At 65.8% G+C, this 26,413-nt stretch overlaps 2 protein-coding genes across 7 annotated transcripts in view; one reads left to right on the forward strand and one right to left on the reverse strand.

Annotated features, from left to right (window-relative positions):
• Positions 1-395: 395 nt before the first annotated feature.
• On the reverse strand, positions 396-1,491 carry QTRT1 (queuine tRNA-ribosyltransferase catalytic subunit 1; the record flags this gene model as incomplete). Its single annotated transcript, XM_084277793.1, has 2 exons — positions 396-470; positions 1,249-1,491. Coding segments are annotated over 2 exons (318 nt in total), but the record flags the coding sequence as incomplete, so codon positions are not given.
• Positions 1,492-2,511: 1,020 nt separating this feature from the next.
• DNM2 (dynamin 2) overlaps positions 2,512-26,413 on the forward strand; it is a 48,308-nt gene continuing 24,406 nt past the window's right edge. For 2 of the 6 annotated variants that reach the window (XM_084277813.1, XM_084277815.1), the window contains exons 1-13: positions 2,512-2,745; positions 13,078-13,151; positions 14,981-15,130; positions 15,232-15,435; positions 15,665-15,763; positions 16,911-17,071; positions 17,211-17,353; positions 18,533-18,668; positions 19,961-20,028; positions 21,746-21,884; positions 23,306-23,392; positions 23,530-23,600; positions 24,258-24,287. In XM_084277813.1, coding sequence (XP_084133939.1) covers positions 2,585-2,745; positions 13,078-13,151; positions 14,981-15,130; positions 15,232-15,435; positions 15,665-15,763; positions 16,911-17,071; positions 17,211-17,353; positions 18,533-18,668; positions 19,961-20,028; positions 21,746-21,884; positions 23,306-23,392; positions 23,530-23,600; positions 24,258-24,287 — 1,523 coding nt within the window. In that variant the 5' untranslated portion in view covers positions 2,512-2,584. Of the gene's footprint in view, positions 2,746-13,077; positions 13,152-14,980; positions 15,131-15,231; positions 15,436-15,664; positions 15,764-16,910; positions 17,072-17,210; positions 17,354-18,532; positions 18,669-19,960; positions 20,029-21,745; positions 21,885-23,305; positions 23,393-23,529; positions 23,601-24,257; positions 24,288-26,308; positions 26,361-26,413 lie in introns of all 6 variants that reach the window. The other 4 variants (XM_084277816.1, XM_084277818.1, XM_084277814.1 and 1 more) reach the window with 3 other exon arrangements.

Raw genomic sequence — 26,413 nt, forward strand, 5'->3', positions numbered from 1 at the left:
GTGGGAGCCCCAGGGATGGGGGGCACAGGGACCCCTGGGGATGGGGGACCCCAGGGATGGGGGGGGCACAAGACCCCCAGGGATGGGGGAGTGGAGACCCCAGGAATGGGGGGAGTGGGAGCCCCAGGGATGGGGGGCACAGGGACCCCTGGGGATGGGGCCCTGGGGATGGGGGACCCCAGGGATGGGGGGAGCGGGACCCCCAGGGATGGGGGGAATGGGGGGAGTGGGATCCCTGGAGATGGGGGGCACAGGGACCCCTGGGAATGGGAGACCCCAGGGAATGGGGGGAGTGGGACCCCCGGGGATGGGGTCCCTGGAGGGGGATCACAGGGGTCCCAGGGGGTCGCAGGGGGTCCCAGGGGGTCCCAGGGTGTCCCAGGGGTCCCAGCCCCCCTCACCGTCAGCAGGTTGTGTGGCCAGTCCATGAAGCCGTGCAGCCCCCCCGCTCCCTGCACCAGCTCCGGGCCCTGCCGGGAACCGGGGTCAGACCGGGGGGGCTGGGGGGGGATCGGGGGGTCCGAGGGGCGCTGGGGGGGGGCCCGGGGGCATCGGGAAGGGGCCGGGAGGTTCCCAGGAGGGGATCGGGGACACCAGGGAACAGAGGTATTGGGAGGGGGTCGGGGGGGGATTGGGGAATGGGGGCACTGGGAGGGGTCGGGAGGGGGTTGGGGGCACCGGGGGGGGGTCCGTGGGGGATCGAGGCGCCGGGGAACGGGGCACGGGGGCACCGGAAGGGGATCGGGGGGGATCGGGGGCACCGGGAGGGGCGTCGGGGGGGGTCCGGGGGGATCGGGGAACGGGGGCACCGGAAGCGGGTCGGGGGGGTCCGGGAGGGGATCGGGGGCACCGGGGGGGGGTCGGGGGGGATCGGGGGCACCGGGGGGGGGTCGGGGGGGATCGGGGGCACCGGGGGGGGGTCGGGGGCGCCGGAGGGGGGTCGGGAGGGGTCCGTGGGGCTCCGAGGGGGTTCGAGGCGCCGGGGAACGGGGATCGGGGGCACCGGAAGGGGATCGGGGGGGTCCGGGAGGGGATCGGGGGCGCCGGGAGGGGGGTCGGGGGGGTCCGGGGGGCTCCGGGGGGGGGGGGTCCGGGGGAGATCGGGGGCACCGGGAGGGGGTCGGGACGGGGGAGGGGGCACCGGAAGCGGGTCGGGGGGGTCCGGGAGGGGATCGGGGGCACCGGGGGGGGATCGTGGGCACCGGGGGGGGTGTCGCGAGGGCTCCGCGGGGCTCCGGGGGGTCTCACCGGGCGCGAGCCCAGGTGGTAGGTGTTGCCGAGGCAGAGGCGGCAGCCCAGCGCCGCCAGCTGCGCCGCCGTCAGCCCCTTGGCCGTGCCCTGGGTCCCCACGGGCATGAAGACGGGGCAGGGCACCGGCCCGTGCGGCAGCAGCAGCTCCCCGGCCCGCGCCCGGCTGCGCCCGCACTCCGCCAGCACCCGCAGCAGCGGCGGCGCCGGCCCGGCCATGGGCGCCGCCATGGGCGCCGCCATCTTGCCCCCGGCGCTCCACGTGACCCGCACTTCCGGCATCACCCTCCCCTCGGCCGGAAATGACCGTAACCAGGGGCGACGGGGGCGCCATGTTGGAGCGGGAGCCGCCTCCGGGGTGGCAGCGCGGCCCCCAGCTCCGTCCCCTCACTCTTCCTCTCCCCGAATCCCGGTGCAGCCGCCTCTGCCGGTCCCTGGTCCCTGCTCCGTCCCCTCCCCCAGCCGCCTCTGCCGGTCCCTGAGCCCCCCCGGGGAAGCGGCCTCGTCCACCGCCTGCCTCAGTTTCCCCTCAACCCCCCCGCAGTGCCCGGGGATGCTGAGGGGACCCTGGGCCGGCGGGGCCACTCCGAAGTGACCCGGCCGGGCCTCGGCGGCTACACCGGGAGAAGCGGGGGAACGGGTACCGGGCTGTGCCCGGGGAGGGGTGGGGCAAAGAGCCGGAGTAGCCAATAGCGGGGCGGAGGTGGTTGATTGACAGCCGCCTGGCGAATGAGGAGGGGGGTTACGCCCCGCTCGGTTTCCCTCCGATTCTCTTCGCCTGGGTTGGGTAATTTGGGGGAGTGGCAGGCGCGCTGGCCAATGAGAGGGAGGGTGGGGAGGGACGAGGACTGGTGGACTGGCGAATCCCTACTCCAGTAGGGATTCGGCAGCTTTTCGGACGGGCGGCCGCCTCGGCCAATGAAATGTCAGGAGAGGCGCCGAGGGGCGGGCGCTGCAGCAGCACCGCCTCAGCGGCCGCGCTTCTTGACTCTGATTGGCCAGCAGAGCTGAGCGACAGCTCACGACAGCCAACGAAACGTCAGAGAAGGGGCGCAGCCTTCTCGTCCCGCCCCTCCCGCTGATTGACGTGCCCCTCGCTCCGCTCCGCCGCGCCGCTTCCTCTGATCGACAGCCAGCCCGACCAATAGCAACGCGAGCTGAACGGGGCAGGGGGAGGGGAAAAGCGGGGCGGGGCGGGCGGGGTGTCGCCAGTGCCGGATGAGGAGACTCGGAGGGGAAGTTTGGCCGCCGCCGACTCCGTGAGGCGCCGCCGGGAGCGCGGGTCGTGTGTCCCCCCCTTTCCCCTCCCCCTTCCCCTTCCCCTCCCCGCCCCGCCATGGGGAACCGCGGCATGGAGGAGCTGATCCCGCTGGTGAACAAGCTGCAGGACGCCTTCAGCTCCATCGGCCAGAGCTGCCACCTCGACCTGCCGCAGATCGCCGTGGTGGGCGGGCAGAGCGCGGGCAAGAGCTCGGTGCTGGAGAACTTCGTGGGCCGGTGAGTGCCGGGGCGGCGGCGGCCAGGGAGGGAGGGGAGGGGAGGGAGGAGGGAGGCAGGGAGGGGAGGGCCGGCCGCTTACGCTGACTGCGGCGCCGCCCGCCCGCTCGCCCGCCCCTCCGCCGCGCCGCTGGCGTAAGCGCGCTTCGTGAATCCCGCTTGCGTAGGGCGCGGGCGCGGCCTCACGGACCCCCCCCCCCCTCCCCTTCACACTTGTTCCGCCGCCGCTACGCAAAGTGCGGAGCGCCCCGCCGGCTCTCCCCCCACCTAAGCACGGCTGTGCCCTACGCAGTCAGCGTAAGGCGCGGCCCCCCCGCCGCTAGGGGAGCGGGGCAGCGGCCGGCCCCCTTACGCTAGCGGCGTAGGGTGGTGTGCGGGCCGCGGTCGGGGAGTGCGGCGGTGGCGTAAGGGGGCTCTGTGGATACGCGCCGGGGCCGGGGTGCGCGGCCGCGGGCAGGTGCAGCCCCCGCGGCCCGGGGGGCCAGGCGGGCGGCGGTGCCGCGGCCGTGGGGGGGCTGCCGGCCCGGTGGGCGCTCCCGGGGTGCCCGCCTGCTGCCGAGGCCTGGCCCGGGGCCCGGGGCGTCTCCTGCGCTGCCCCGGGAGCTCTGCTGGAACCGGGATGCGGAATGGGGAGGCTGGACTGGGATGGTGCACTGGGGTGCTGGACTGGGATGCTGGACTGGGGTGCTGGACTGGGATGCTGGACTGGGGTGCTGGACTGGGATGCTGGACCTGGGTGCTGGACCTGGGTGCTGGACCGGGGTGCTGGACTGGGATGCTGAACTGGGATGCTGAACGGGGACACTGAACCTGGGTGCTGAACTGGGATGCTGGACCTGGGTGCTGAACTGGGACACTGAACTGGGATGCTGAACGGGGACACTGAACTGGGATGGTGCACTGGGATGCCAAGCTGGCATGGTAGACTGGGATGCTGAACTGGGATGGGACACTGGGATGCCAAACCAGGATGGTACACTGGGATGCCAAACCGGGATGCCAAGCTGGGATGGTACACTGGGATGCCAAACCGGGATGGTACACTGGGATGCCGAACGGGGATGGTGCACTGGGATGCCAAGCTGGGGTGTTGAACCTGGATTGTAGACTGAGATGGTACACTGGGATGCTGAACCGGTATGGTAGACTGGGATGCCAAACCGGGATGGTACACTGGGATGCCGAACCGGGATGGTACACTGGGATGCCGAACCGGGATGGTACACTGGGATGCTGAATGGGGATGGTACACTGGGATGCCGAACTGGGGTGGTACACTGAGGTGCTGAACTGGGATGGTACACTGGGATGCCGAACTGGGATGGTATATTGGGATGTTGAACTGGGATGTTGAACTGGGATGGTGCACTGGGATGCCAAGCCGCAATGGTGCACTGGGATGCTGAACCGGGGTGGTACACTGGGATGCCAAACTGGGATGGTGCATCGGGATGCTGAACTGGGATGCCAGACGGCGGGGATGGTACGTTGGGATGCTGAACTGGGATGGTATATGCTGGGATGCCGAACTGGGATGCCGAACTGGGATGGTATGCCGGGATGCCGAACCGGGATGCCGAACTGGGATGGTATGCCAGGATGCCGAACTGGGATGGTATGCCGGGATGCCGAACTGGGATGGTATGCCGGGATGCCGAACCGGGATGCCGAACTGGGATGGTATGCCGGGAAGCTGAACTGGGATGCCAAACTGGGATGGTATGCCGGGATGCCGAACTGGGATGCCAAACTGGGATGGTGCACCGGGAAGCTGAACTGGGATGCCAAACGGTGGGGATGTCGAACTGGGATGCCAAACTGGGATGCCGAACTGGGATCTGGAGCCGGCGCGATGGCGAAGCGTGAGCGGGGCCCCTCGCCCCTCCTGCTCCTCTCCACCCCCCTCACGCCCCGGGGATGCTCCTGTTCCCAGGCTGATAACGGGGGCTCTGCGCCCGCTCCCGCTCCCCTGGGGAGCGTGTGGCCTCCAGATAGCGCCGAGCTCCAAGCCAGCCCCCTCCCTGGGGCACAGGGGGGTGCCAGGGCTTTGCCACGGGCAGGATAAGGCAGAGCAGGGGGTTTGATACCCAGCCTGGGGCAGGGAGGGCGGGGAGGGCAGCGCGTGCGCCTCGATAAGGCAGCGGCCGCGTGCGCCGCGTGCGCCGCGTCGCCGATTGCACCCTGAGCTGAACAAAATCCTGGGGGGGTGCTTTAGGAACCCCCCCGTGTCTGCAGAGCGATGGTGGTTCCACAGAGGTGTCTCCCTCCCTCCCTCTTCCCTGCCTTCTCCCTCTCTCACTTCCCTGGCGATGGCGGCGTTGGGGAGCCGGGCGCCGCGGCGATCCGGAGCCGGTGGTGGTGGCTCAGCTCTGCAGGGTTCAGGAGCTGTCAGGGTTGGGTCTGTGTTGCCTTCCCCACATCACACCCCCCCCTCCCACCCCCCCGGGGTGTCCCGTGGTGCCCTGTAACCCGAACAATAGCGGCCTTCCTGTGACGTCATTCCCGTGACGTCATCGCGTCCTGGCACGGGCTGGCGCGCATCTCGCCGGGATGGGGGGGGGATGGGGGGGGAAACAGGGGCGGCTCTTCCTGCAGGAGCCCTGACAACCCCCCCAGGACAGCAGACTGGGCCAGTTTTCCAATGGTTTGGGTTCTTTTCTGAGTTTTCCTCCTGGTTTTACGGCCGCTGCCGCCCCGTCCCGCACCAGCAGCTCCCCTTGTCTGGAGAAAAGCATCTCCCCTCCATCTCCCCTCCACCTCCCCTCCATCTCCTGGGCTCTCCTCACCATCTCCCAGGCTCTCCTGGGCTCTCCCCTCCATCTCCTGGGCTCTCCTGGCCTCTCCTGGACTCTCCTCACTGTCTCCTGGGCTCTCCTTGTTGTTGCCTGGGCTCTCCCGGGCTCTCCTGGACTCTCCTCACCATCACCCAGGCTCTCCTGGGCTCTCTTGGACTCTCCTCATTGGCTCCTGGGCTCTCCTCGTTGTCTCTCAGGCTCTCCTGGGCTCTCCCCTCCATCTCCTGGGCTCTCCTGGGCTCTCCTCGTTGTCTCCCAGGCTCTCCTGGACTCTCCTCACTGTCTCCTGGGCTCTCCCCACCATCTCCTGGGCTCTCCTCATTGTCTCCCGGGCTCTCCTGGGCTCTCCTTGTTGTCTCCTCATCGTCTCCTGGGCTGTCCTCATCGTCTTCTGGCCTCTCCTGGGCTCTCCTTGTTGTCTCCTGGGCTCTCCCCACCATCTCCTGGGCTCTCCTGGACTCTCCTCATTGTCTCCTGGGCTCTCCTCGTTGTCTCCCGGGCTCTCCTGGGCTCTCCCAGGCTCTTCCCACCATCTCCCAGGCTTTCCTGGGCTGTCCCCACCGTCTCCTGGGCTCTCTCCATCATCTCCCAGGTTCTTCTGGGCTCTCCTCGTTGTCTCCCAGGCTCTCCTGGGCTCTCCTGGACTCTCCTGGGCTCTCCCCACCATCTCCCGGGCTCTCCTGGGCTGTCCCCACCGTCTCCTGGGCTCTCTCCATCATCTCCCAGGCTCTCCTGGGTTCTCCTTGTTGTCTCCTGGGCTCTCCCCACCGTCTCCCAGGCTCTCCTGGACTGTCCTCACTGTCTCCTGGGCTCTCCTCGTTGTCTCCTGGGCTCTCCCAGGCTCTCCCCACCGTCTCCCAGGCTCTCCTGGGCTGTCCCCACTGTCTCCTGGGCTCTCTCCATCATCTCCCAGGCTCTCCTGGGCTCTCCTCGTTGTCTCCTGGCCTCTCCTGGGCTCTCCTGGACTCTCCTCGTTGTCTCCTGGCCTCTCCTGGACTCTCCTCGTTGTCTCCTGGCCTCTCCTGGGCTCTCCCCATCATCTCCTGGGCTCTCTTGGACTCTCCTCACTGTCTCCTGGGCTCTCCTGGGCTCTCCTCGTTGTCTCCAGGACTCTCCTCCCTGTCTCCCGGGCTCTCCCCAACACTTCCTGGGCTCTCCCCACCATCACCCTCCCCACTGTTGGCTTCATTTTAGCTTTTACCCCCACACAGGTCGGATCCAGAGCCGGATCCGTGCCTGGAGATGCTTTACTCACCCCAAGGGCTGTCAGTGAGGAAGAGGAGCTGGCTGGACCCGCGTAGCTCGGACCGGTCCCCCCTAAACCCCCCTCTGTCCCCCATCCCCTCGTTGAAGCAGTGGAGTTATTCCCCTTCCTAAAGCCCTGCCAGGGGAAGCTTTGGCAGCCTTTAATTAACGTGCCACTGGAAAACCATCCCCTGCTAATTAGTCTTTGTTTCTGGGCGCCGGAGCCTTCGTCGGGGGCGCTTAACGAGCCGCGCGCGGGGTCTGCGCAGGGGGAATCAGCCCCCTGCTCCCTGGAACCCAGAACCTTCCGAGCTCGTTGGGCAGCTCGCCTTAACGAGGGGGTAATTAGGCCTGGGGGGGGGTGTGTGTGTGTGAGTCCTGCCCTGCCTGGGCACCCAGCCCAGCGCTCTCCCCGCTGCCCATCGAATTACTGGGGGATGTGGTAATGAGGATGATGGATTCTCGTTAACGGGCTCTGCTTGATGAGCAGCCTGGCTGGGCCAGGGACTGCCTGTCTGTCTGTCTGTCTGTCTGGGTGCTGTTGTGGGTACCAGGTGCTCGTGGCTGGGCAGACCCTGCCAGGATGGAGGATGCGATGCCGAGCGGCCGGAGTCGAGCGCCGAGGATCCCGATGCTGCTCCCCTGGTGCTTTTACTCTGTGGGCTGGGGAAGCTGCTGGTAATAAACCCCCTTGGAGAGGAGAAACACCCTGGGAGCACCTCAGACCTGCCCTAAATTGTTCCCTCTGCCCCTATTCCCCCTCTCCATGGGGTCTCTCTGTTCCCCCCCAGGCTCCTGGAGGGATGCAGGGACGTCCCGCCGCGGGTCCGACACGGGCGTGGGGGTTATTTCGCTGCTCCCCCCTCCCTTTTACAGCCCTTTGACCTTTCATCTGGGCTCTTGGGAGGGAGCAGAGTCCCCATGAGAACCCTGAGCTCAGCACCACGTCCAGCTGGCTCCTCCTCTGCCCAAAGGAGCCGTGCCGGGTCCTGCGGTGACGTGTGCCGGTGCCCTGGGTGCCACCGAAGCTCTGCTGGCTGGGGCAGGGTGTGGGTGAGGCTCTTTGGGATCATCCTGCTGCTCTGACTCCCGTTGGGATGAATCCCAGGGGCAGGTGTTGTTCCCTCAGTGGGAGAAGTGAGGCTGGTTGGTGGGTGAATCCCAAGAGGGGGTGGTGGTGCCGGGATAAGGGCTCGGTGGTGCCTCTGGACCTGTGGCTGAGGTGCTGCGCTTAAGGAGGTGGATCTGTGGGATCCATCCCACTGCTGAATCCCTTTTGGGGGTGTCCAAGCAGCTCATCCAGGCTGTGGGGAAGGTGTGGGGGGGGACCTCTGAGGGGTCCCAATTGTCTGGCTCAGCGGGGAGAGGCGGCAGAAGGAAACCCAACCCAGCGCCCGGCACCGTGGCTCCTGCCCATCCCAGAGCCACCCCCTCAGCACCCCAATGGGACAGGCTCTGAGTCACCCCTCTTGGGAGCCCCTGGGGGGTGGGGACAGACGTGCTGAAGGCTCCAGCCTCCCCCCCCAGCCCCAGCTCAGGCTGTGGCACCACCGGCGCCGTAGACCAGGCGGACAAACCCCGTCCAGTGAGCAGGGCGCCCGCTCGGACCCGCTGACAATGGGGCTGTTGTGATGGGGCTGGGGAGGGGAGGGGGGGGGAGGCCCTGCCTTGGGCAGCACCATGGAGGAACCCAACCTCAATGGGGCATTATGGGATGGCGCTGGTCGGCGCCCTGAGTAAAGCTGCGTATGAGCCGCCGCGTCGCCGCCGCCGCGACTCTTGACCTGCAGAGTCCTGATGAATCACAGGGGTTGGAAGGGACCCCCCACCCCAGAGCTCAGCAAATCCCACCCCCCTGCCCAAGCAGGGTCCCTCTAACAGGGGGCACAGGGAGACATCCAGCTGGGGCTGGGGTCTCTCCAGAGAAGGAGACTCCACACCCCCTGGGCAGCCTGGCCCAGGGCTCCCTCACCCTCACTGGGGAAAACTCCTTCCCCACATTGGGGGGGAACTCCCTGAGCTCCAGCTTGAGCCCATCGCCCCTTGTCCTGTCCCCACAGACCCTGAGCAGAGGCTGCCCATGGCCCCTGGGTCCCCCCCTTCAGCTCTTGATCCCCAGAGATCAGATCCCCTCTCAGGCTCTTCTCTCCAGGCTGAACAGCCCCAGGTCCCTCAGCCTGGAGATGCTCCAGCCCCTTCAGCATCCCTGTCCCTCCTCTGGCCTCTCTCCAGCAGATCCCTGTCCCTGTGAGCCCAGCACTGGCCACAACACTCCAGTGGGGCCTGAGCAGGGCAGAGCAGGGGGGGAGGATCCCCTCCTGTCACCTGCTGCCCACACTCCTCCTGATGCCCCAGGATCCCCTTGTCTCTCTCAGCCCCCAGGACACTCTGCTGGCTCATGGCCACCCTGTCACCCACCAGCACCCCCAGGTCCTTCTCCAGCAGCTCCCCCCAGCCTGTACTGGTTCCAGGGGTTATTCCTCCCCAGGTACCAGACTCTCCACTTGCTGTGGCTGAACCCCAACTGGTTTCTCCCTCCCCAGCTCTCCAGCCTGTGGATGAGGCACCAGGAGCCTGTTCATTAAGCTCCTGGGAGGGGGAACTCGTTATCCTTGGGGGAGGATGGGGCTGGGGATGCTCAGGGCATCCCCTCTCCCATCGCCCAGGTGCCTGTGTGGGCACAGGGATGGGGTGTAAACGGGGAGGGCTTGAGGGTGGCTCGTTAGGGAAGCAGCAGGTTAATTAGGAGGCATGGCTTTGGGAATGGGAAGGCTGGAAAGGGAGCTGAGGGGAGGGAGGTGCTGGGTAGTGTGTCTGAGAGGATGGGGAAGCACCGTGGTGGGTGAGGGGGGCTCTTCCCTGGGTGTTGGGGTGGCTTCTCCATGGATTTAGGGGAAGATCCAGCACGGGCTGGCTGAGACTGGAGCAGGGATGGGATGTCCTTGGTGTGCTTCCTCCCCACCTCCCCCCTCCTCCAGGGGTGACCTTTGTCTCCTGTGGTGAAGCAGAGAGGTTCCTGCTTGGAGAAGGATAAAAAAAAGGGGGGGGGGATGGGATTACCCTGAACAATCATCCCAGGGGGAAGATCCGGGTGTGCTGACACCACTCCAAACACGGGCTGGACCTCACTCCTGGCAGGTCCCAGCTGCGACCTGCGTCACCCTGACCCAGCTGGTGACACCCGCCCCAGGTCTCTGAGTCACCCCCAGGGTGTCACCCCTCCTGTCAGGCCCTGGGACACCCCCATCCCCCCATCTCCACCCCCCCAGGACCCTGGGTGCGGGTGGTGCTGTTTGAGGGAGGAGAAGGGGTGCTGCTCACACCCGGGCTTGGAAAGGAACCAGACCACCCCTGGGTGCTGGAGGGGGGTGTCCCAGACACAAGGGCTGGCCCACAGCGTCCTCTCCATCTCCTTGGGCCTGACCCCCTCACCCCTGCTGCTTTGGGGAGGGGCTGGGGGGGTGTTTGTGGTGTTACCACCCCCCCCCAAAAGCGTTAACGCAGCGGTTTGGGGGTGGTGTGGGGGGCAGAGGGGAGCAGGGGGGGGGTGCTGGCGGTGCTCACAGGGGGGATGCAGCCGTGCTCCCCCCTCGTGGGCAGGCAGTGGGATGGGGGGGGGGGGGTCTGCATCTGATGCACTTGGCTCTCTGGTGCCTCCTGGCCCGGGCACCGTGACCGTGCTGGAGCCAGTGGCACTGAGCCAGAGCCTGGTTCAGGCTCCTGGCACTCTTGGCTCTCCGGTGCCTCCTGGCTCGGGCACTGTGACCATGCCAGGAGCCAGTGGCACTGAGCCAGAGCCTGGTTCAGGCTCCTGGCACTCTTGGCTCTCCGGTGCCTCCTGGCTCAGGCACTGTGACCATGCCAGGAGCCAGTGGCACTGAGCCAGAGCCGGGTTCAGGCTCCTGGCACTCTTGGCTCTCCGGTGCCTCCTGGCTCGGGCACCATGACCATGCCAAGAGCCAGTGGCACTGAGCCAGAGCCAGGTTCAGGCTCCTGGCACTCTTGGCTCTGGGAGCCAGTGGCACTGAGCCAGAGCCGGGTTCCCTCCTGGCACTCTTGGCTCTCCGGTGCCTCCTGGCTCGGGCACTGTGACCATGCCAGGAGCCAGTGGCACTGAGCCAGAGCCGGGTTCAGGCTCCTGGCACTCTTGGCTCTCCGGTGCCTCCTGGCTCGGGCACCGTGGCCATGCCAGGAGCCAGTGGCACTGAGCCAGAGCCTGGTTCAGGCTCCTGGCACTCTTGGCTCTGGAAGCCAGCGGCACTGAGCCAGTGCCGGGTTCCCTCCTGGCACTCTTGGCTCTCCGGTGCCCCGTGGCTCGGGCACCATGACCATGCCAGGAGCCAGTGGCACTCAGCCAGAGCCGGGTTCCCTCCTGGCACACTTGGCTCTCCGGTGCCTCCTGGCTCGGGCGCCGTGACCGTGCTGGAGCCAGTGTCACCAAACTGGAGCCAGGTTCAGACTCCTGGCACACTTGGCTCTGGGAGCCAGTGGCACTGAGCCGGAGCCGGGTTCCCTCCTGGCACACTTGGCTCTGGGAGCCACCAGCACCGAACTGGAGCCGGGTTCAGGGTCCTGGCACTCTTGGCTCTCCAGTGCCTCCTGGCTCAGGCGCCATCACCGTGCCAGGAGCCAGCGGCACCGAACTGGAGCCGGGTTCAGCCTCCTGGCACACTTGGCTCTGGGAGCCAGTGACACCGAACTGGAGCTGGGTTCAGCCTCCTGGCACACTTGGCTCTGGGAGCCAGTGGCACCAAGCCAGAGCTGGGTTCAGGCTCCTGGCACTCTTGGCTCTCTGGTGCCTCCTGGCTCAGGCACCATGACTGTGCCAGGAGCCAGTGGCACTGAGCTGGAGCCGGGCTCAGGCTCCTGGCACTCTTGGCTCTGGGACCCAGTGGCACCAAGATGGAGCCAGGCTCAGGCTCCTGGCATTCTTGGCTCTGGGAGCCAGCGGCACCGAACTGGAGCCGGGCTCAGGCTCCTGGCACTCTGGGCTCTGGGATCCAGCAGCTCAGGCTCCTGGCACTCTGGGCTCTGGGATCCAGCAGCTCAGGCTCCTGGCACTCTGGGCTCTGGGAGCCACCGGCACCGAACTGGAGCCGGGCTCAGGCTCCTGGCACTCTGGGCTCTGGGATCCAGCAGCTCAGGCTCCTGGCACTCTGGGCTCTGGGAGCCAGTGGCACTGAACTGGAGCTGGGCTCAGGCTCCTGGCACTCTGGGCTCTGGGATCCAGCAGCTCAGGCTCCTGGCACTCTGGGCTCTGGGATCCAGCAGCTCAGGCTCCTGGCACTCTGGGCTCTCTGGCTGGGGCACCCAGGACCCGTCCTCCCGGTTGGGCAGGAAGTGGTTTCCCAGGGGTGATCAGAGCCCTTTGGGGGTGGCTCTGCACCAGGGTGGCTCTGGAATCTCTGCAGTGGGTGGTTGGGCGAAGGCCACAGCCCTCTGCTGCCCTGGGGGGTCCTGTACAGCTGAGGGGAGGGGGGTGAGTTCCTGCTGGAGCCTCTCCCCCCCTCCCCTCCTTCCCCCCAGCCAGACCTCGTTTCCTTGTGCCGGGTTGATAAGCTGGGTGCTCGTTAAGGGTGCAATAAACCCAGCTCTGGCCTCTCCCAAGGAGCTCTTATCTCTCACCTTTCCCAGCAAGGAAACCCTCTGGCACGGAGCTGCTCGGCAAACTCACTTTCCCTTCTGATTCCCATCACCCCCCACCCAAATCCCATCACCCCCCACCCAATTCCCATCACCCCCCACCCAAATCCCATCACCCCCCACCCAATTCCCATCACCCCCCACCCAAATCCCATCACCCCCCACCCAATTCCCACCACCCCCCACCCCGCAGAAGGGAGCTGTGGGCTTTTCCTAGCCCTGAACAAAGCTGCACCCCCCTTTCCAGGCAGGAATCCCCCCCCAGAAAGGGCTCCAGGAGCTGGAGCTGCTGTCCTTGACCTCTGCAGAGCCCTTCCTGGGGAGCTGTGCCCCCAGATAAAGAGAGGGTGTTTTTTGTCCCTTCCCTCCCAGCTGGGGCTCCCACCTCAGCTCTTCCCCAGCTCAGAGGTGGGAGGATGTCCTTGAGACTGGGACAGGCGCTGGGAGACCCTGTTCCCATCCCTGAGCCCAGGGGCATCTCCTACCCGCCGCCGGCAGCTCCCACGGCAGAGCAGGAGCTGGTTCTGTGTAGGACCCTCAGCGTTCCAGCCCCCACACCCCATCCCCCTGTGTGCCCCCTGTCCCAATAGTGGGATGACAGACTTATTAATGTGTTTATTCAATCTCTTTCTCTCCTGATTCCCTGCAGGGATTTCCTTCCCCGAGGCTCCGGCATCGTCACGCGGCGACCTCTCATCCTGCAGCTCATCTTCTCCAAGACAGGTACCCTCTGGGCTGGGGTCTGGGGTGCTTCCCCAGCAGGTCAGCAGGAGCTTTTTCCCCCCCCCCCCCTCCCCAAAAGATATTAAACCCCCCACCCCTGAGCTGTGGGGTGCTGTAAAACCCATCAGGCCAGCCCTGTCCGGATGCCTGTTCCCTGAAGCTGTTGTTATCTGGGTGATAAGGGGGATGCTGGTTGTACACAAGCCCTTTAAACCACTATTAAAAGTCACTATTAAAAGCTCCCAGCAGCTTCCCCAGTGCCTGTGACTCAGTTCCACTTCCTTGTGCAACCGGCTGCTGCGCCGGTTCCTCTGCCCTCCCTGTCCTGTTCCTCTGCCCCCCCGTCCCATTCCTCTGCCCTCCCTGTCCCATTCCTCTGCCCCCCCTGTCCCATTCCTCTGCCCCCCCTGTCCCATTCCTCTGCCCCCCCTGTCCCATTCCTCTGCCCTCCCTGTCCCGTTCCTCTGCCCTCCCTGTCCCATTCCTCTGCCCCCCCTGTCCCGTTCCTCTGCCCTCCCTGTCCCGTTCCTCTGCCCCCCCTGTCCCGTTCCTCTGCCCTCCCTGTCCCATTCCTCTGCCCTCCCTGTCCCATTCCTCTGCCCCCCCTGTCCCGTTCCCCTGTGTCCCCCACCCCTGCCCCTCTCTGCCTGGTGAGAAGCAGGATGCAGCACGGTGACACCTCATTCTTCCCACCTGGAAACACCAACCCTCCCCCCTAAACCACCCCAAAAAGCAGGGTGGGCTTGGGTCCCTCCCAGCTGTGCTCTCCAGCTGCCTCTGCCCATTTTTGGGGTGACCCCGTTTGGTTTCCTGGTCCCCAGAGCACCCTGAGGGCATCACAAGGTGCTGGAGCTGGTGGGAGTGGGAGTGGGAGAGCCAGGGCAGGGCTGGTGGTTCCCCTCCTACCACCCACGGGGTGGCTGAGGGAGGAAGTGGGTTGCGCCATCCCCAATCTGGGGCGAGTCATGACCCCGAATCCATCCACATCCCTGTCTGAGGAGCCAGGGGAGCTGTTACCCCACTGTCTGTCTGTCTGTCTCCTCCCACCCCTTCCTCCAAGCTTCTCCTGCACCAATGAATTGGGAGCAGTCGGATACCTGGAGGAGACGTGCGGATGCCCGGAAAAGCCGCTGCTTTTCCATCCCCAGCACCCTTCCCAGTGGAGGAACCCCAGTTAGTTTGTCTCCCAGCACAGCTCTTTGTGCTCTGAGGGGAGATGCTGAGTCTCCAGGCTCAAAGCTGGTCCCCTGGTGAGGAGGAGCGATGGATCACCAATCCTTCCTCACCAAACAGCACCAAGACGCCGTGCCGAGCCTCCAGCGCCAGCGTACGGCACGAGGGGTTGGGAGAAGGGTGGGATTCCCCCCCCTGCTTCCCAAGACACACCAGAACATCTTGGCTAGCTGAGGACTTGGAGTTTCCTCCCACGTTGGGAGTCTGGGCAGTGAAAGGTGTGGGAGGGACCGTCGGGGGGCTGAAAGGCCCCGGTGGAAACAGCCACGGCCGTTGTGCCGGCGCGGTGCCGGCACGCTGGGGCTGAGCTGGCTGCTTGCCACCCTCTCCCTGCTTTCTCCCCTTGGCTGAAAGGAGCAGCAAGACCAAGTTTGTTTGGGGTCAGTGCCAGTGGGGAGGCTGGGAGCAGCCAGGTTGTTCCCTGGGCAGGTCCCTGCTCCCTCTCTGGGGTGGCTGAGCAGCTGGTTGTCTCTAACCCAGCTGAATCTCCACGCTGAGCTCCAGGAGGAGCCAAATTCCCCTTGTTGCCTTTCCTTAGGGGGTTTTTAATACATTTATCAACCATTTACACAGGATTTCTCCTGATTCTCTTGCAGAATATGCTGAGTTTTTGCACTGCAAGTCCAAGAAGTTCACGGACTTCGACGAGGTGCGGCAGGAGATCGAGGCGGAGACCGACAGGGTGACGGGGACCAACAAGGGCATCTCTCCCATCCCCATCAACCTCCGTGTCTATTCACCACACGGTCAGTGAGCTCCTCCCTGACCCAGAGTGTGTCCTAAAAACATCTCTGGCTGGTTTCTACCAGCCTGAGAGGCCAACTGGGGGTGTTTTCTGTCCTTGCAGTGCTGAACCTGACTCTGATCGACCTCCCGGGTATCACCAAAGTGCCGGTGGGGGACCAACCTCAGGACATCGAGTACCAGATCAAAGAGATGATCCTGCAGTTCATCAGCAGGGAGAGCAGCCTGATCCTCGCCGTCACGCCGGCCAACATGGACCTGGCCAACTCAGATGCCCTCAAAATGGCCAAGGAGGTGGATCCCCAAGGTAAGAAGGACTCATCCTCCAGCCCAGCGCTGCCCGTGCTGCGTGTGTGGAGGGATAAAGCAATCAGCTCCCTGGTCTGAGGCTTCTCACTCCTCTTCCTCCTCCTCTGGTGGTGGAGGAAGGAGCCAGCGGTTCCTCTCCTTGCTGGTGAGGCTGCAGCTGAGGAGCAGGATCCGTGGATGGCACGTTAGTGGGGTGAATTGATTGCTCGTTTCTCTGGCTGCTTCAGGCTTGAGGACGATCGGGGTCATCACCAAGCTGGACCTGATGGATGAAGGCACGGATGCCCGGGACGTGCTGGAGAACAAACTCCTTCCTTTACGGAGAGGTATGACGAGCCGCCAAGGCTGCGCGGCGCCCCCGTCCCCTTCATCTCTCCTCTGGGTAAAGCAGCGCTTCCACACGAGCCTGGGGGGCAGCTCTGGAGCCTGGGGGGAACTCTGGAGTCCACAGGGCAGCTCTGGAGCCTGGGGGGCAGCTCTGGAGCCTGGGGGGCAGCTCTGGAGCCTGGGGGCAGCTCTGGAGCCTGGGGGGCAGCTCTGGAGCCTGGGGGCAGCTCTGGAGCCTGGGGGGAACTCTGGAGCCTGGGGGGCAGCTCTGGAATCCGTGGGGCAGCTCCTGAGTCTGGGGGGCAGCTCCTGAGTCTGTGGGCAGCTTCTGAGTCAGTGGGGCAGCTCCTGAGTCTGGGGGGCAGCTCCTGAGTCTGGGGGCAGCTCCTGAATCCAACAGCAGCTCCTGAGTCTGGGGGGCAGCTCCTGAGTCTGGGGGCAGCTCCTGAATCCAACAGCAGCTCCTGAGTCTGGGGGGCAGCTCCTGAGTCTGGGGGGCAGCTCCTGAGTCTGGGGGCAGCTCCTGAATTCAACAGCAGCTCCGTCATCTGGGGGCAACTCCGGAGTCTGGGGGGCAGCTCCCGAATCCAGGGGCAGCTCTTGAGTCTGGGGGGCAGCTTCTGAGTCTGGGGGGCAGCTTCTGAGTCTAGGGGCAGCTTTGGAGTCTGCGGGGCAGCTCCTGAATCCAGGGGCAGCTCCTGAACCCAGGGGGGGCAGCTTCTGAGCCCAAGGGGCAGCTCCTGAACCCAAGGGGAGCAGCTCCTGAGCCCAGGAGGGGCAGCTCCTGAGCCCATGGGGCAGCTCCCAAGCCCGAGGGGCAGCTCCCAAGCCCAAGGGGCAGCTCCTGAACCCAAGGGGAGCAGCTCCTGAGCCCAAGGAGCAGCTCCTGAACCCAAGGGGAGCAGCTCCTGAGCCCAAGGGGCAGCTCCTGAACCCGAGGGGAGCAGCTCCCGAGCCTGTGGGGCAGCTCCTGAACCCAAGGGGAACAGCTCCCAAGCCCATGGGGCAACTCCAGAGCCCGTGGAGCAGCTCCCAGTGCTCCGTATCCACCACCTGTGGGAACCCCCAGTCCCGTTGCCGCGGGAGGAGCATCAGCCTCCTGTCAGCCGTCTCTGCCTGTAGCCACCCCGGCGGCTGTTCCTGCAGGGTACATCGGGGTGGTGAACCGCAGCCAGAAGGACATCGACGGCAAGAAGGACATCAGGGCGGCGCTGGCTGCCGAGCGCAAGTTCTTCCTCTCCCACCCCGCCTACCGGCACATGGCAGACCGCATGGGCACCCCCCACCTGCAGAAAGTCCTGAACCAGGTACTCCTTCCCCTTCCTACCCCTTCCCTGGTGTCTCTACTGGGCTTTCCCTCCAGGAAAGGCTGGTCCCTTGTGCCTGGTGTGGGGTTGGGTGCCTCATTTCCCACCAGCACCACCAACCCAGCCTGTTCCTTCGCAGCAACTGACCAACCACATCCGGGAGACGCTGCCGTCGCTGCGCAGCAAGCTGCAGAGCCAGCTGCTCTCCCTGGAGAAGGAGGTTGAGGAGTACAAGAACTTCCGTCCCGACGATCCCACCAGGAAAACCAAAGCTTTGTTACAGTCAGTGGGCTTCCCTTGGCCTCTTCTCTCTCCTGGTCACACCTTCCCTGTCCTTCCCCAGCTCCCTGTGCCACCACGGGCTCTGCTTTCTCTCAGCTGAGGCAGAGCCAGGAGCCAGCCCTGAGCCAGGGGTGCTGCTGGGTGCAGCTCTGCAGCTCCAGGAGCAGCCCTGAGCCAGTGGTGCTGCTGGGTGCAGCTCTGCAGCTCCAGGGGTGCTGCTGGGTGCAGCTCTGCAGCTCCAGGAGCAGCCCTGAGCCAGTGGTGCTGCTGGGTGCAGCTCTGCAGCTCCAGGGGTGCTGCTGGGTGCAGCTCTGCAGCTCCAGGAGCAGCCCTGAGCCAGGGGTGCAGCTCTGCAGCTCCAGGAGCCAGCCCTGAGCCAGGGGTGCAGCTCTGCAGCTCCAGGAGCAGCCCTGAGCCAGGGGTGCTGCTGGGTGCAGCTCTGCAGCTCCAGGGGTGCTGCTGGGTGCAGCTCTGCAGCTCCAGGAGCAGCCCTGATCCAGTGGTGCAGCTCTGCAGCTCCTGGAGCCAGCCCGGAGCCAGGGGTGCTGCTGGGTGCTGCTGGGTGCAGCTCTGCAGCTCCAGGAGCAGTCCTGAGCCAGCGGTGCTGCTGGGTGCAGCTCTGCAGCTCCAGGAGCCAGCCCTGAGCCAGTGGTGCTGCTGGGTGCAGCTCTGCAGCTCCAGGAGCAGCCCTGAGCCAGTGGTGCTGCTGGGTGCAGCTCTGCAGCTCCAGGAGCAGCCCTGAGCCAGAGGTGCTGCTGGGTGCTGCTGGGTGCAGCTCTGCAGCTCCAGGAGCAGCCCTGAGCCAGGGGTGCTGCTGGGTGCAGCTCTGCAGCTCCAGGGGTGCTGCTGGGTGCAGCTCTGCAGCTCCCCCCAGTGCTCAGCTGGCACTTGGGAGAGACACCAGCATCCTCCAGCGCTGGTGGGAGCGTCAGGGCGGGGATCTGCTTCCTGACATCCCCCTCAGCCTATCCCATCCTGGATCAAACAGCTCAGGCTCAGGATTCCCTCCCTGACCCCCCCATGAGCTCTTCAGGCTCCAGCCAGGGGGAGATTTTGACTCCAGCAGAGGGACTCGGGGGCACCTTACGCAGCCCTGAGTGGCTGGCGCTGGGGCTGGCGGGGTGTCTGTCTGTCCATCTGTCCATTCCACGCCCTCCTGATCCCGCTGCCTCTCCACAGGATGGTCCAGCAGTTCGGGGTGGACTTTGAGAAGCGAATCGAGGGCTCTGGAGACCAGGTGGACACGCTGGAGCTCTCTGGGGGCGCCAGGATCAACCGCATCTTCCACGAGAGGTTTCCTTTCGAGCTGGTGAAGGTAGAGCTGCCCCAGGCTGTCTGTCTGTCCTGTCAGGCTCACCCTGTTCCTACAGAAAGGAAGGGACAGACAGAATGCCCTCTAGGACCCCCATGTGAGGCTGATCATCCCCTGCAGTCCCTCAGCTCCTGGGTGCCTTCCTGGCCCTTGGAGGTGTTTATGGGAGGAGGGGATGTTTTCTGGGAGCCCATCGTGTGTTTTGATGGGTCTGGGGGGGGGTTGTTGTGTCTGGCTGGTGATTCCCAAGCTCTGGCTTCAGCCTGGGGGCTGCAGAGCAGGGAGGGGGATACCAAAGCAGGGCAGCCAGCAGCACCTCGGGGTTGTGGGATGAGGAAGTGGAGTCTGGCCAGGACAGGGAGCAGGATCCAGACCCTCCTGGGAAGCAAGGGCTGGAGTGGGAACCCCCTCTGAGCAGGGCTGGAACAGGGAGCCCCTCGGAGTGGGGCTGGAGGGGGAGCCCCTTGGAGCAGGGCTGCAGCGGGGAGCCCCTCAGAGCAGGCCTGGAATGGAGAGCCCCTTAGAGCAGGGCTGGAATAGGGAGCCCCTTGGGGCAGGGCTGGAGCAGGGCTGGAGGGGGAGCCCCTTAGAGCAGGGCTGGAATAGGGAGCCCCTTAGGTCAGGGCTGGAGCAGGGCTGGAGGGGGAGCCCCTCTGAGCCCTTCGGGGCAGGGCTGGAGGGGGAGCCCCTTAGATCAGGGCTGGAACGGGGAGCCCCTGGGAGCAGGGCTGGAGCAGGGACCCCATTAGATCAGGACTGGAATGGGGAGCCCCTTGGAGCAGGGCTGGAGTGGGGAGACCCTCTGAGCCCCTCGGGGCAGGGCTGGAGGGGGAGCCCCTTAGATAGGGCTGGAGCAGGGAGCCCCTCGGGGCAGGGCTGTAGCAGGGCTGGTGCCCCTCTGAGCCCCTTGGAGCGGGGCTGGAGGGGGAGCCCCTCTGAGCCCGTTGGGGCAGGGCTGGAGCTGGGCTGGAGCCCCACGGAGCCCCTTGGAGCAGGGCTGGAGGGGGAGCCCCTTAGATCAGGGCTGGAATGGGGAGCTCCTGGGAGCAGGGCTGGAGCAGGGCTGGAGTGGGAGCCCCTCTGACCCCCTCAGGGCAGGGCTGGAGCTGGGCTGGAGCCCCTCTGAGCCCCTTGGGGCAGAGCTGGAGCAGGGCTGGAGTGGGGAGCCCCTCTGAGCCCCTCGGGGCAGGGCTGGAGCCGGGCTGGAGCCCCTCTGAGCCCCTCGGGACAGGGCTGGAGCCCCTCCCTGCCCCTGGAACACCCTGAGCAGAGCCTGTCCTTTGCTGCCCCTGCAGATGGAGTTCGACGAGAAGGACTTGAGGCGGGAGATCAGCTACGCCATTAAAAACATCCACGGTGTGAGGCAAGTCAGCCAGCCCGGGGCCTGGGGGGGCCTGGGGGGGCCTGGGGGAGTCTGGGGGGGCCTGGGGGGGCCTGGGGGGGCCTGGGGGGGTCTGGGGGGGGCCTGGGGGGGTCTGGGGGGGTCTGGGGGGGTCTGGGGGGGCCTGGGGGGGTCTGGGGGGGTGTGTGCTTGGAGCTTCCTGCCCAGGGCCCAGCGATGCTCGGGAGTAACCATGGAAACGGCCGCTGGAATAACCCCTGTTCCCTGTCCCCTCCCCTGCCTGTGAGCAGGGGGAGAGACCCCCTTGAGAGGGAGGGAGAGAAAGAGAGTCCCACCTGGCTGGAGGAGAGGGATCCCTGGGGATGAGGCCTCGTTGGGATCCCTGGGGATGAGGCCTCGTTGGGATCCCTGGGGATGAGGCCTTGTTGGGATCCCTGGGGATGAGGCCCCGTTGGGATCCCTGGGGACGAGGCCCCGTTGGGATCCCTGGGGACGAGGCCCCGTTGGGATCCCTGGGGACGAGGCCCCGTTGGGATCCCTGGGGACGAGGCCTCGTTGGGATCCCTGGGGACGAGGCCCCGTTGGGATCCCTGGGGACGGGGCCCCGTTGGGATCCTTGGGGACGAGGCCCCGTTGGGATCCCTGGGGACGAGGCCCCGTTGGGATCCCTGGGGACGAGGCCCCGTTGGGATCCCTGGGGATGAGGCCTCGTTGGGATCCCTGGGGATGAGGCCCCGTTGGGATCCCTGGGGATGAGGCCCCGTTGGGATCCCTGGGGATGAGGCCCCGTTGGGATCCCTGGGGATGAGGCTCCTCGTTGGGATCCCTGGGGACGAGGCCCCTCGTTGGGATCCCTGGGGATGAGGCCTCGTTGGGATCCCTGGGGAGCCCCCCACCCTGCTGCCCCCCACCCTGCTGCCCCCACTGCCCCCCAATTGCCCCCCACCCTGCTGCCCCCCAAATTGTTCCCCCCTCTGCTGCCCCCCCTCTGCTGCCCTCCACCCCACTGCCCCCCCCTGCTGCCCCCTACCCTGTTGCCCTCCCTGCTGCCCCCCCACCCTGCTGCCCCCCCCACTGCCCCCCTGCTGCCCCCCACCCTGTTGCCCCCCCACCCTTCTGCCTCCCACCCTGCTGCCCCCCTACCCCGCTGCCCCCCCCGCTGCCCCCCTCCCTGCTGCCCCCCCACCCTTCTGCCTCCCACCCTGCTGCCCCTCCACCCTGCTGCCCCCCACTGCCCCCCCACCCCACTGCCCCCCCCTGCTGCCCCCCTCCCTGCTGCCCCCCTCCCTGCTGCCCCCCCCTGTGCTGCCCCCCCCCGTGCTGCCCCCCCCGTGCTGCCCCCCCCGTGCTGCCCCCCCTGTGCTGCCCCCCCCGTGCTGCCCCCCCCGTGCTGCCCCCCACCCTGATGCCCCCCACCCCGCCGCCCCCCCGTGCTGCCCCCCACCCTGCTGCCCCTCCACCCTTCTGCCCCCCACCCCGCTGCACCCCCCTGCTGCCCCCCCGCTGCCCCCCACCCCGCTGCCCCCCACCCTGCTGCCCCCTATGCTGCCCCCACCCCGCTGCCCCCCCCACTGCCCCCCCTCCCCGCTGCCCCCCTCCCCACTGCCCCCCCCGCTGCCCCCCCCGTTGCCCCCCACCCTGTTGCCCCTCCACCCTTCTGCCCCCCCCGATTGCCCCCCCCCCCCCGTGCTGCCCCCCACCCTGATGCCCCTCTGTTCCCCCCCTTGGCTCCCCGTAGGACGGGGCTCTTCACCCCGGACCTGGCGTTCGAGGCCATCGTGAAGAAGCAGGTGGTGAAGCTGAAGGAGCCGTGTCTGAAGTGCGTCGACCTCGTCATCCAGGAGCTGATCAACACGGTCAGGCAGTGCACCAGTAAGGTATGGAACCATCCCAGTCCCCTCCCACCGCCGGGGTGGGGAGCAGCCCCCTCTCACCTGCCTGCCTGGCCTGGGTCCTTCCCCCTTCCATGTGAAAACACCCCAAGGAACCCCCAAACATCTGGGAACACCCCTGAGGAAATGGGGTGTTTCTGGGCTCCTCCCTCACCCGGGGAGCACTGAGGATGGGTCACCTGGGACATCACCCTGAGCAGCCAGGGCTGGTGTTTCCATGCCCATCACCCTCCCTGGGGGGGGGTCTCCAGGGCACGTTAAGGGGAGGGGGGGGATTTCCCCAGGATTTCTCCCCAGCAGGAGCCAGGCAGGCTGCAGGCTGCTCTTGCACCCGCTCCCTCCCGTAGCTCCCTGGGGTTTTCCAGCTGCTCTTCAAACTCCCCCTTCCCTGGGGATGCCAGGGAGGGGGGGGACACACAGCAGGGGGACACAGCTCCAGACCCAACCTTGATAAGCTCCTTGATAAGCACCTTTACGTTCCAGAAGGGCGTGTGCTTTGCCTGCCCCCCCCCCCAATTGCCTTTCTCTCCATGGGAGTGGTAGTTTATTCCCTTGAAGCTGTGCCAGGGCCCTGGAATGACCCATTTCATAACCCCAGGGACTCATTTTTCCACCTCCTGGCAGCACCACAAGACAAGGCCAGAAAACCCCTTTCCCTTCCCTTTCCTTTCCCTTCTCTTCCCTTTCTTCTCCTCTTTCCCTTCTCTTCCCCTTCCCCTTTTCCTTTTCCCTTTCCCCTTTCTCTTTCCCTTTTCCCTTTTCCCTTTCCCCTTCCCCTTCCCCTTTTCCCTTCTCTCCCTTTCCCTTCTCTCCCTTTCCCTCCTCTCCCTTTTTCCCTCCTCTCCCTTTTTCCCTCCTCTCCCTTTTTCCCTCCTCTCCCTTTCCCTCCTCTCCCTTTTTCCCTCCTCTCCCTTTTCCCTCCTCTCCCTTTTCCCTCCTCTCCCTTTTCCCCTCCTCTCCCTTTTCCCCTCCTCTCCCTTTTCCCCTCCTCTCCCTTTTCCCCTCCTCTCCCTTTTCCCCTCCTCTCCCTTTTCCCCTCCTCTCCCTTTTCCCCTCCTCTCCCTTTTCCCCTCCTCTCCCTTTTCCCCTCCTCTCCCTTTTTCCCTCCTCTCCCTTTTTCCCTCCTCTCCCTTTTTCCCTCCTCTCCCTTTTTCCCTCCTCTCCCTTTTTCCCTCCTCTCCCTTTTTCCCTCCTCTCCCTTTTTCCCTCCTCTCCCTTTTTCCCTCCTCTTCCTTTTTCCCTCCTCTCCCTTTTTCCCTCCTCTCCCTTCCCCTGGTGGTGCCCTGGCAGGACTTGGGGCTCAGTCCTGTCTCCCCCATCCCCTCAGAGCGCCCCTGGCCCTGGCGTCCCGCGGTGAGCGCCGGAGGCGGCAGCGGTTTTCCCCGGCCTTCTCCCTTTCTTTTCAGCTTGGTTCCTACCCCAGGTTACGAGAGGAGACGGAGAGAATCGTCACCACCCACATCAGGGAGCGGGAAGGCAAAACCAAGGACCAGGTGAGCTCCTCGGGAGCCCCGCACGCCTCCCCCTCGCGATCCCAAAGCTCGCGCCAGCGGCGCCGGCAGCGGCTCCGACGTCACCGGGAGCAGCTGGGGACTGAGCAGCCCTTCCCTAAGGTGGATTCTCCTTCCAGATCCTGCTGCTGATCGACATCGAGCTCTCTTACATCAACACGAACCACGAAGACTTCATCGGCTTCGCCAAGTGAGTGGCTGCCCGCTGGGACGCGGCGCCCGGCTCGTTCTGAACGAGGCTCCTGGTCCTGGCTCCTGGTTACGGAGGGGACGTGTTGGGGGGGGTCAAGTTGCCTTCCTGAGGGTCACTGATGTGAAAACTGGTGGGGGATTCCCCAAACCAGCACCCTGTGCACCCCAGTTCTCTGAGCTTTGGGGCGGGGGAGCTGTGCCTCCCGGGGTGGTAGGTAGCCAAAGGCTGCTCCTGCCGCCCTCGTGCCAACCCCGTGACGCGGCGCTCAGCCTGGCCCTGTCCTTTGAGCTCGTCCCTCTGCTGGGCAGGCAGAGCCAGGACCCAGTGTGGGGGGACAGGAGCTTGTCTGTGAGTCTGTCTTCCCCCCACCTCGGCTCTCAGCCAGTGTTTCCCATCAGCCCCACAACGGGCTGTAGCTTTGCCGAGGCGCCCGGCTCAGGTGAGAGCAGAGGCGAGTGGGCTCCTCCTCCTCCTCCTCCTCCTCCTCTCTGACCCCTCCACCATCTTCCTCTTGTTTTCTTCCCCCTCTCCTTTTATTTTCTCTCCTCTCTGCTGTTTCCTTCACTCCTCTTCTCCTAACCTCTCCTGTTTTGCCTTTGAACCATCATCTCTTCCCTTCCCTCCGGACTCCTCTGACTCTCTCCTGCTGTCTAGCTGTTACACTGAGCAGCACACCACGACAGGGTGGGTACCCCTCAACCAGCCCCCCTGGGGCAGCCCTGCTTGTGCCTCCCCCTCCCCACAGCCCTGAGGGAGAGCTGGAGACCTTCCTCCTCCTCTGAGCTCACCCTTCAGATTGATGCTTGCTGTGGGAGAAGCCTCCCAGGACGCTGTGATGCTTGGGGAGCTGGCTGGAGCCTGCGGGTTTAGGGAAGGAGCTGGGAGGAGCCAGGCAGGCAGGGAACCATCTCCCAAAATCCCCCTGGCTCGGAGGGATGGGGGCAGAGAAGCCCTCTGTGCTTGTGAGCTGCTGCTCCCTGGGGCCTCCTGGCACCGTTCTAACTGTGTTCATGGATTTTATTCCCGCTCCTGACTAACGGTTCCGTCCCGCACCTCGCCCCGCGGCCCTTGGGTTGCTCAGGAGAGACAGGTAGCTTTCCCTCTGGTGCAGGTAGGCTCTTATCCACCCTGGGGCAGGGCAGGGGGGTTGTGGGGGACACACTTTAGGAGGCTGCAGGTCTTTTTTTGGAGTCCAGTCCTTTCCAGTTCCTGGCTTCGGGGCGGTAGGGATGCGCCTGGGTTCATCCCCCCCGCTCTGGCACCGGGAACCGCCGCGGCTCTGCTTGGGGTTTCCTCTCCTGCAAGTCCCAACCTCGCTGCTCCTCCTCCCCACAGCAGGGCTGGGGTGGCAATTCGGTGAGGATGGTAGGGAAGGAGGTGAAACCTGTCTGGTTTGTGGATAGTCCTGTCCCCCTTCCCCTCGGTGTGTGGGTCCTGGGTGCTCGTTCCTGGGCACACCTTGGGAAGGGGCTCCAGTCCTGTCCCCCTTCCCCTCGGTCCTGGGGGTCCTGGGTGCTCATTCCTGGGCACACCTTGGGAAGGGGCTCCAGTCCTGTCCTCCTGTGGGTCCTGGGTGCTCGTTCCTGGGCACACCTTGGGAAGGGGCTCCAGTCTTGTCCCCCTTCCCCTGGGTCCTCTGGGGGTCCTGGGTGCTGGTTCCTGGGCACACCTTGGGAAGGGGCTCCAGTCCTGTCCCCCTTCCCTTGGTCCTGGGGGTCCTGGGTGCTGGTTCCTGGGCACACCTTGGGAAGGGGCTCCAGTCCTGTCCCCCTTCCCTTGGTCCTGTGGGTCCTGGGTGCTCATTCCTGGGCACACCTTGGGAAGGGGCTCCAGTCCTGTCCCGCTTCCCTCGGTCCTGGGGGTCCTGGGTGCCGGTTCCTGGGCACACCTTGGGAAGGGGCTCCAGTCCTGTCCCCCTTCCCCTGGGTCCTCTGTGGGTCCTGGGTGCTCGTTCCTGGGCACACCTTGGGAAGGGGCTCCAGTCCTGTCCCCCTTCCCCTCGGTCCTGTGGGTCCTGGGTGCTCGTTCCTGGGCACACCTTGGGAAGGGGCTCCAGTCCTGTCCCCCTTCCCTCGGTCCTGGGGGTCCTGGGTGCCGGTTCCTGGGCACACCTTGGGAAGGGGCTCCAGTCCTGTCCCCCTTCCCCTGGGTCCTCTGTGGGTCCTGGGTGCTCATTCCTGGGCACACCTTGGGAAGGGGCTCCAGTCTTGTCCCCCTTCCCTCGGTCCTGGGGGTCCTGGGTGCTCGTTCCTGGGCACACCTTGGGAAGGGGCTCCAGTCCTGTCCCCCTTCCCTTGGTCCTGGGGGTCCTGGGTGCTCGTTCCTGGGCACACCTTAGGAAGGGGCTCCAATCCTGTCCCCCTTCCCCTGGGTCCTCTGTGGGTCCTGGGTGCTCGTTCCTGGGCACACCTTGGGAAGGGGCTCCAGTCCTGTCCTCCTGTGGGTCCTGGGTGCCGGTTCCTGGGCACACCTTGGGAAGGGGCTCCTCTGGCTGTGCCAAGTTGGGATGTTCTTGGTTGGATTCCATGTGATGGGCTCCTCCTTCCTTTGGATTCGGCTCTTCCTTCCTTCTTCCTCCTTCCTTCCTTCTTCCTTCCGGCGCTGCGGGGTGGGAAGCGTGCCGCGGGCGCCGTCGCTTTGCTGTGCCATCCCCCCTCACCCCACCCCCTAAAGCTTCTCTTCTCCCCCCTCTCTCACCCTTGCAGTGCCCAGCAAAGGAACACCCAGACCAACAAGAAGAGAGCCATCCCCAACCAGGTACGGCTGCGGCTCCGCGCTCCCCCCTCTCTGCAGGATCCGCTCCGGCGCCC

This window comes from Gallinula chloropus (assembly GCF_964237585.1).
Source record: "Gallinula chloropus genome assembly, chromosome: 36".
Taxonomy (NCBI): domain Eukaryota; kingdom Metazoa; phylum Chordata; class Aves; order Gruiformes; family Rallidae; genus Gallinula; species Gallinula chloropus.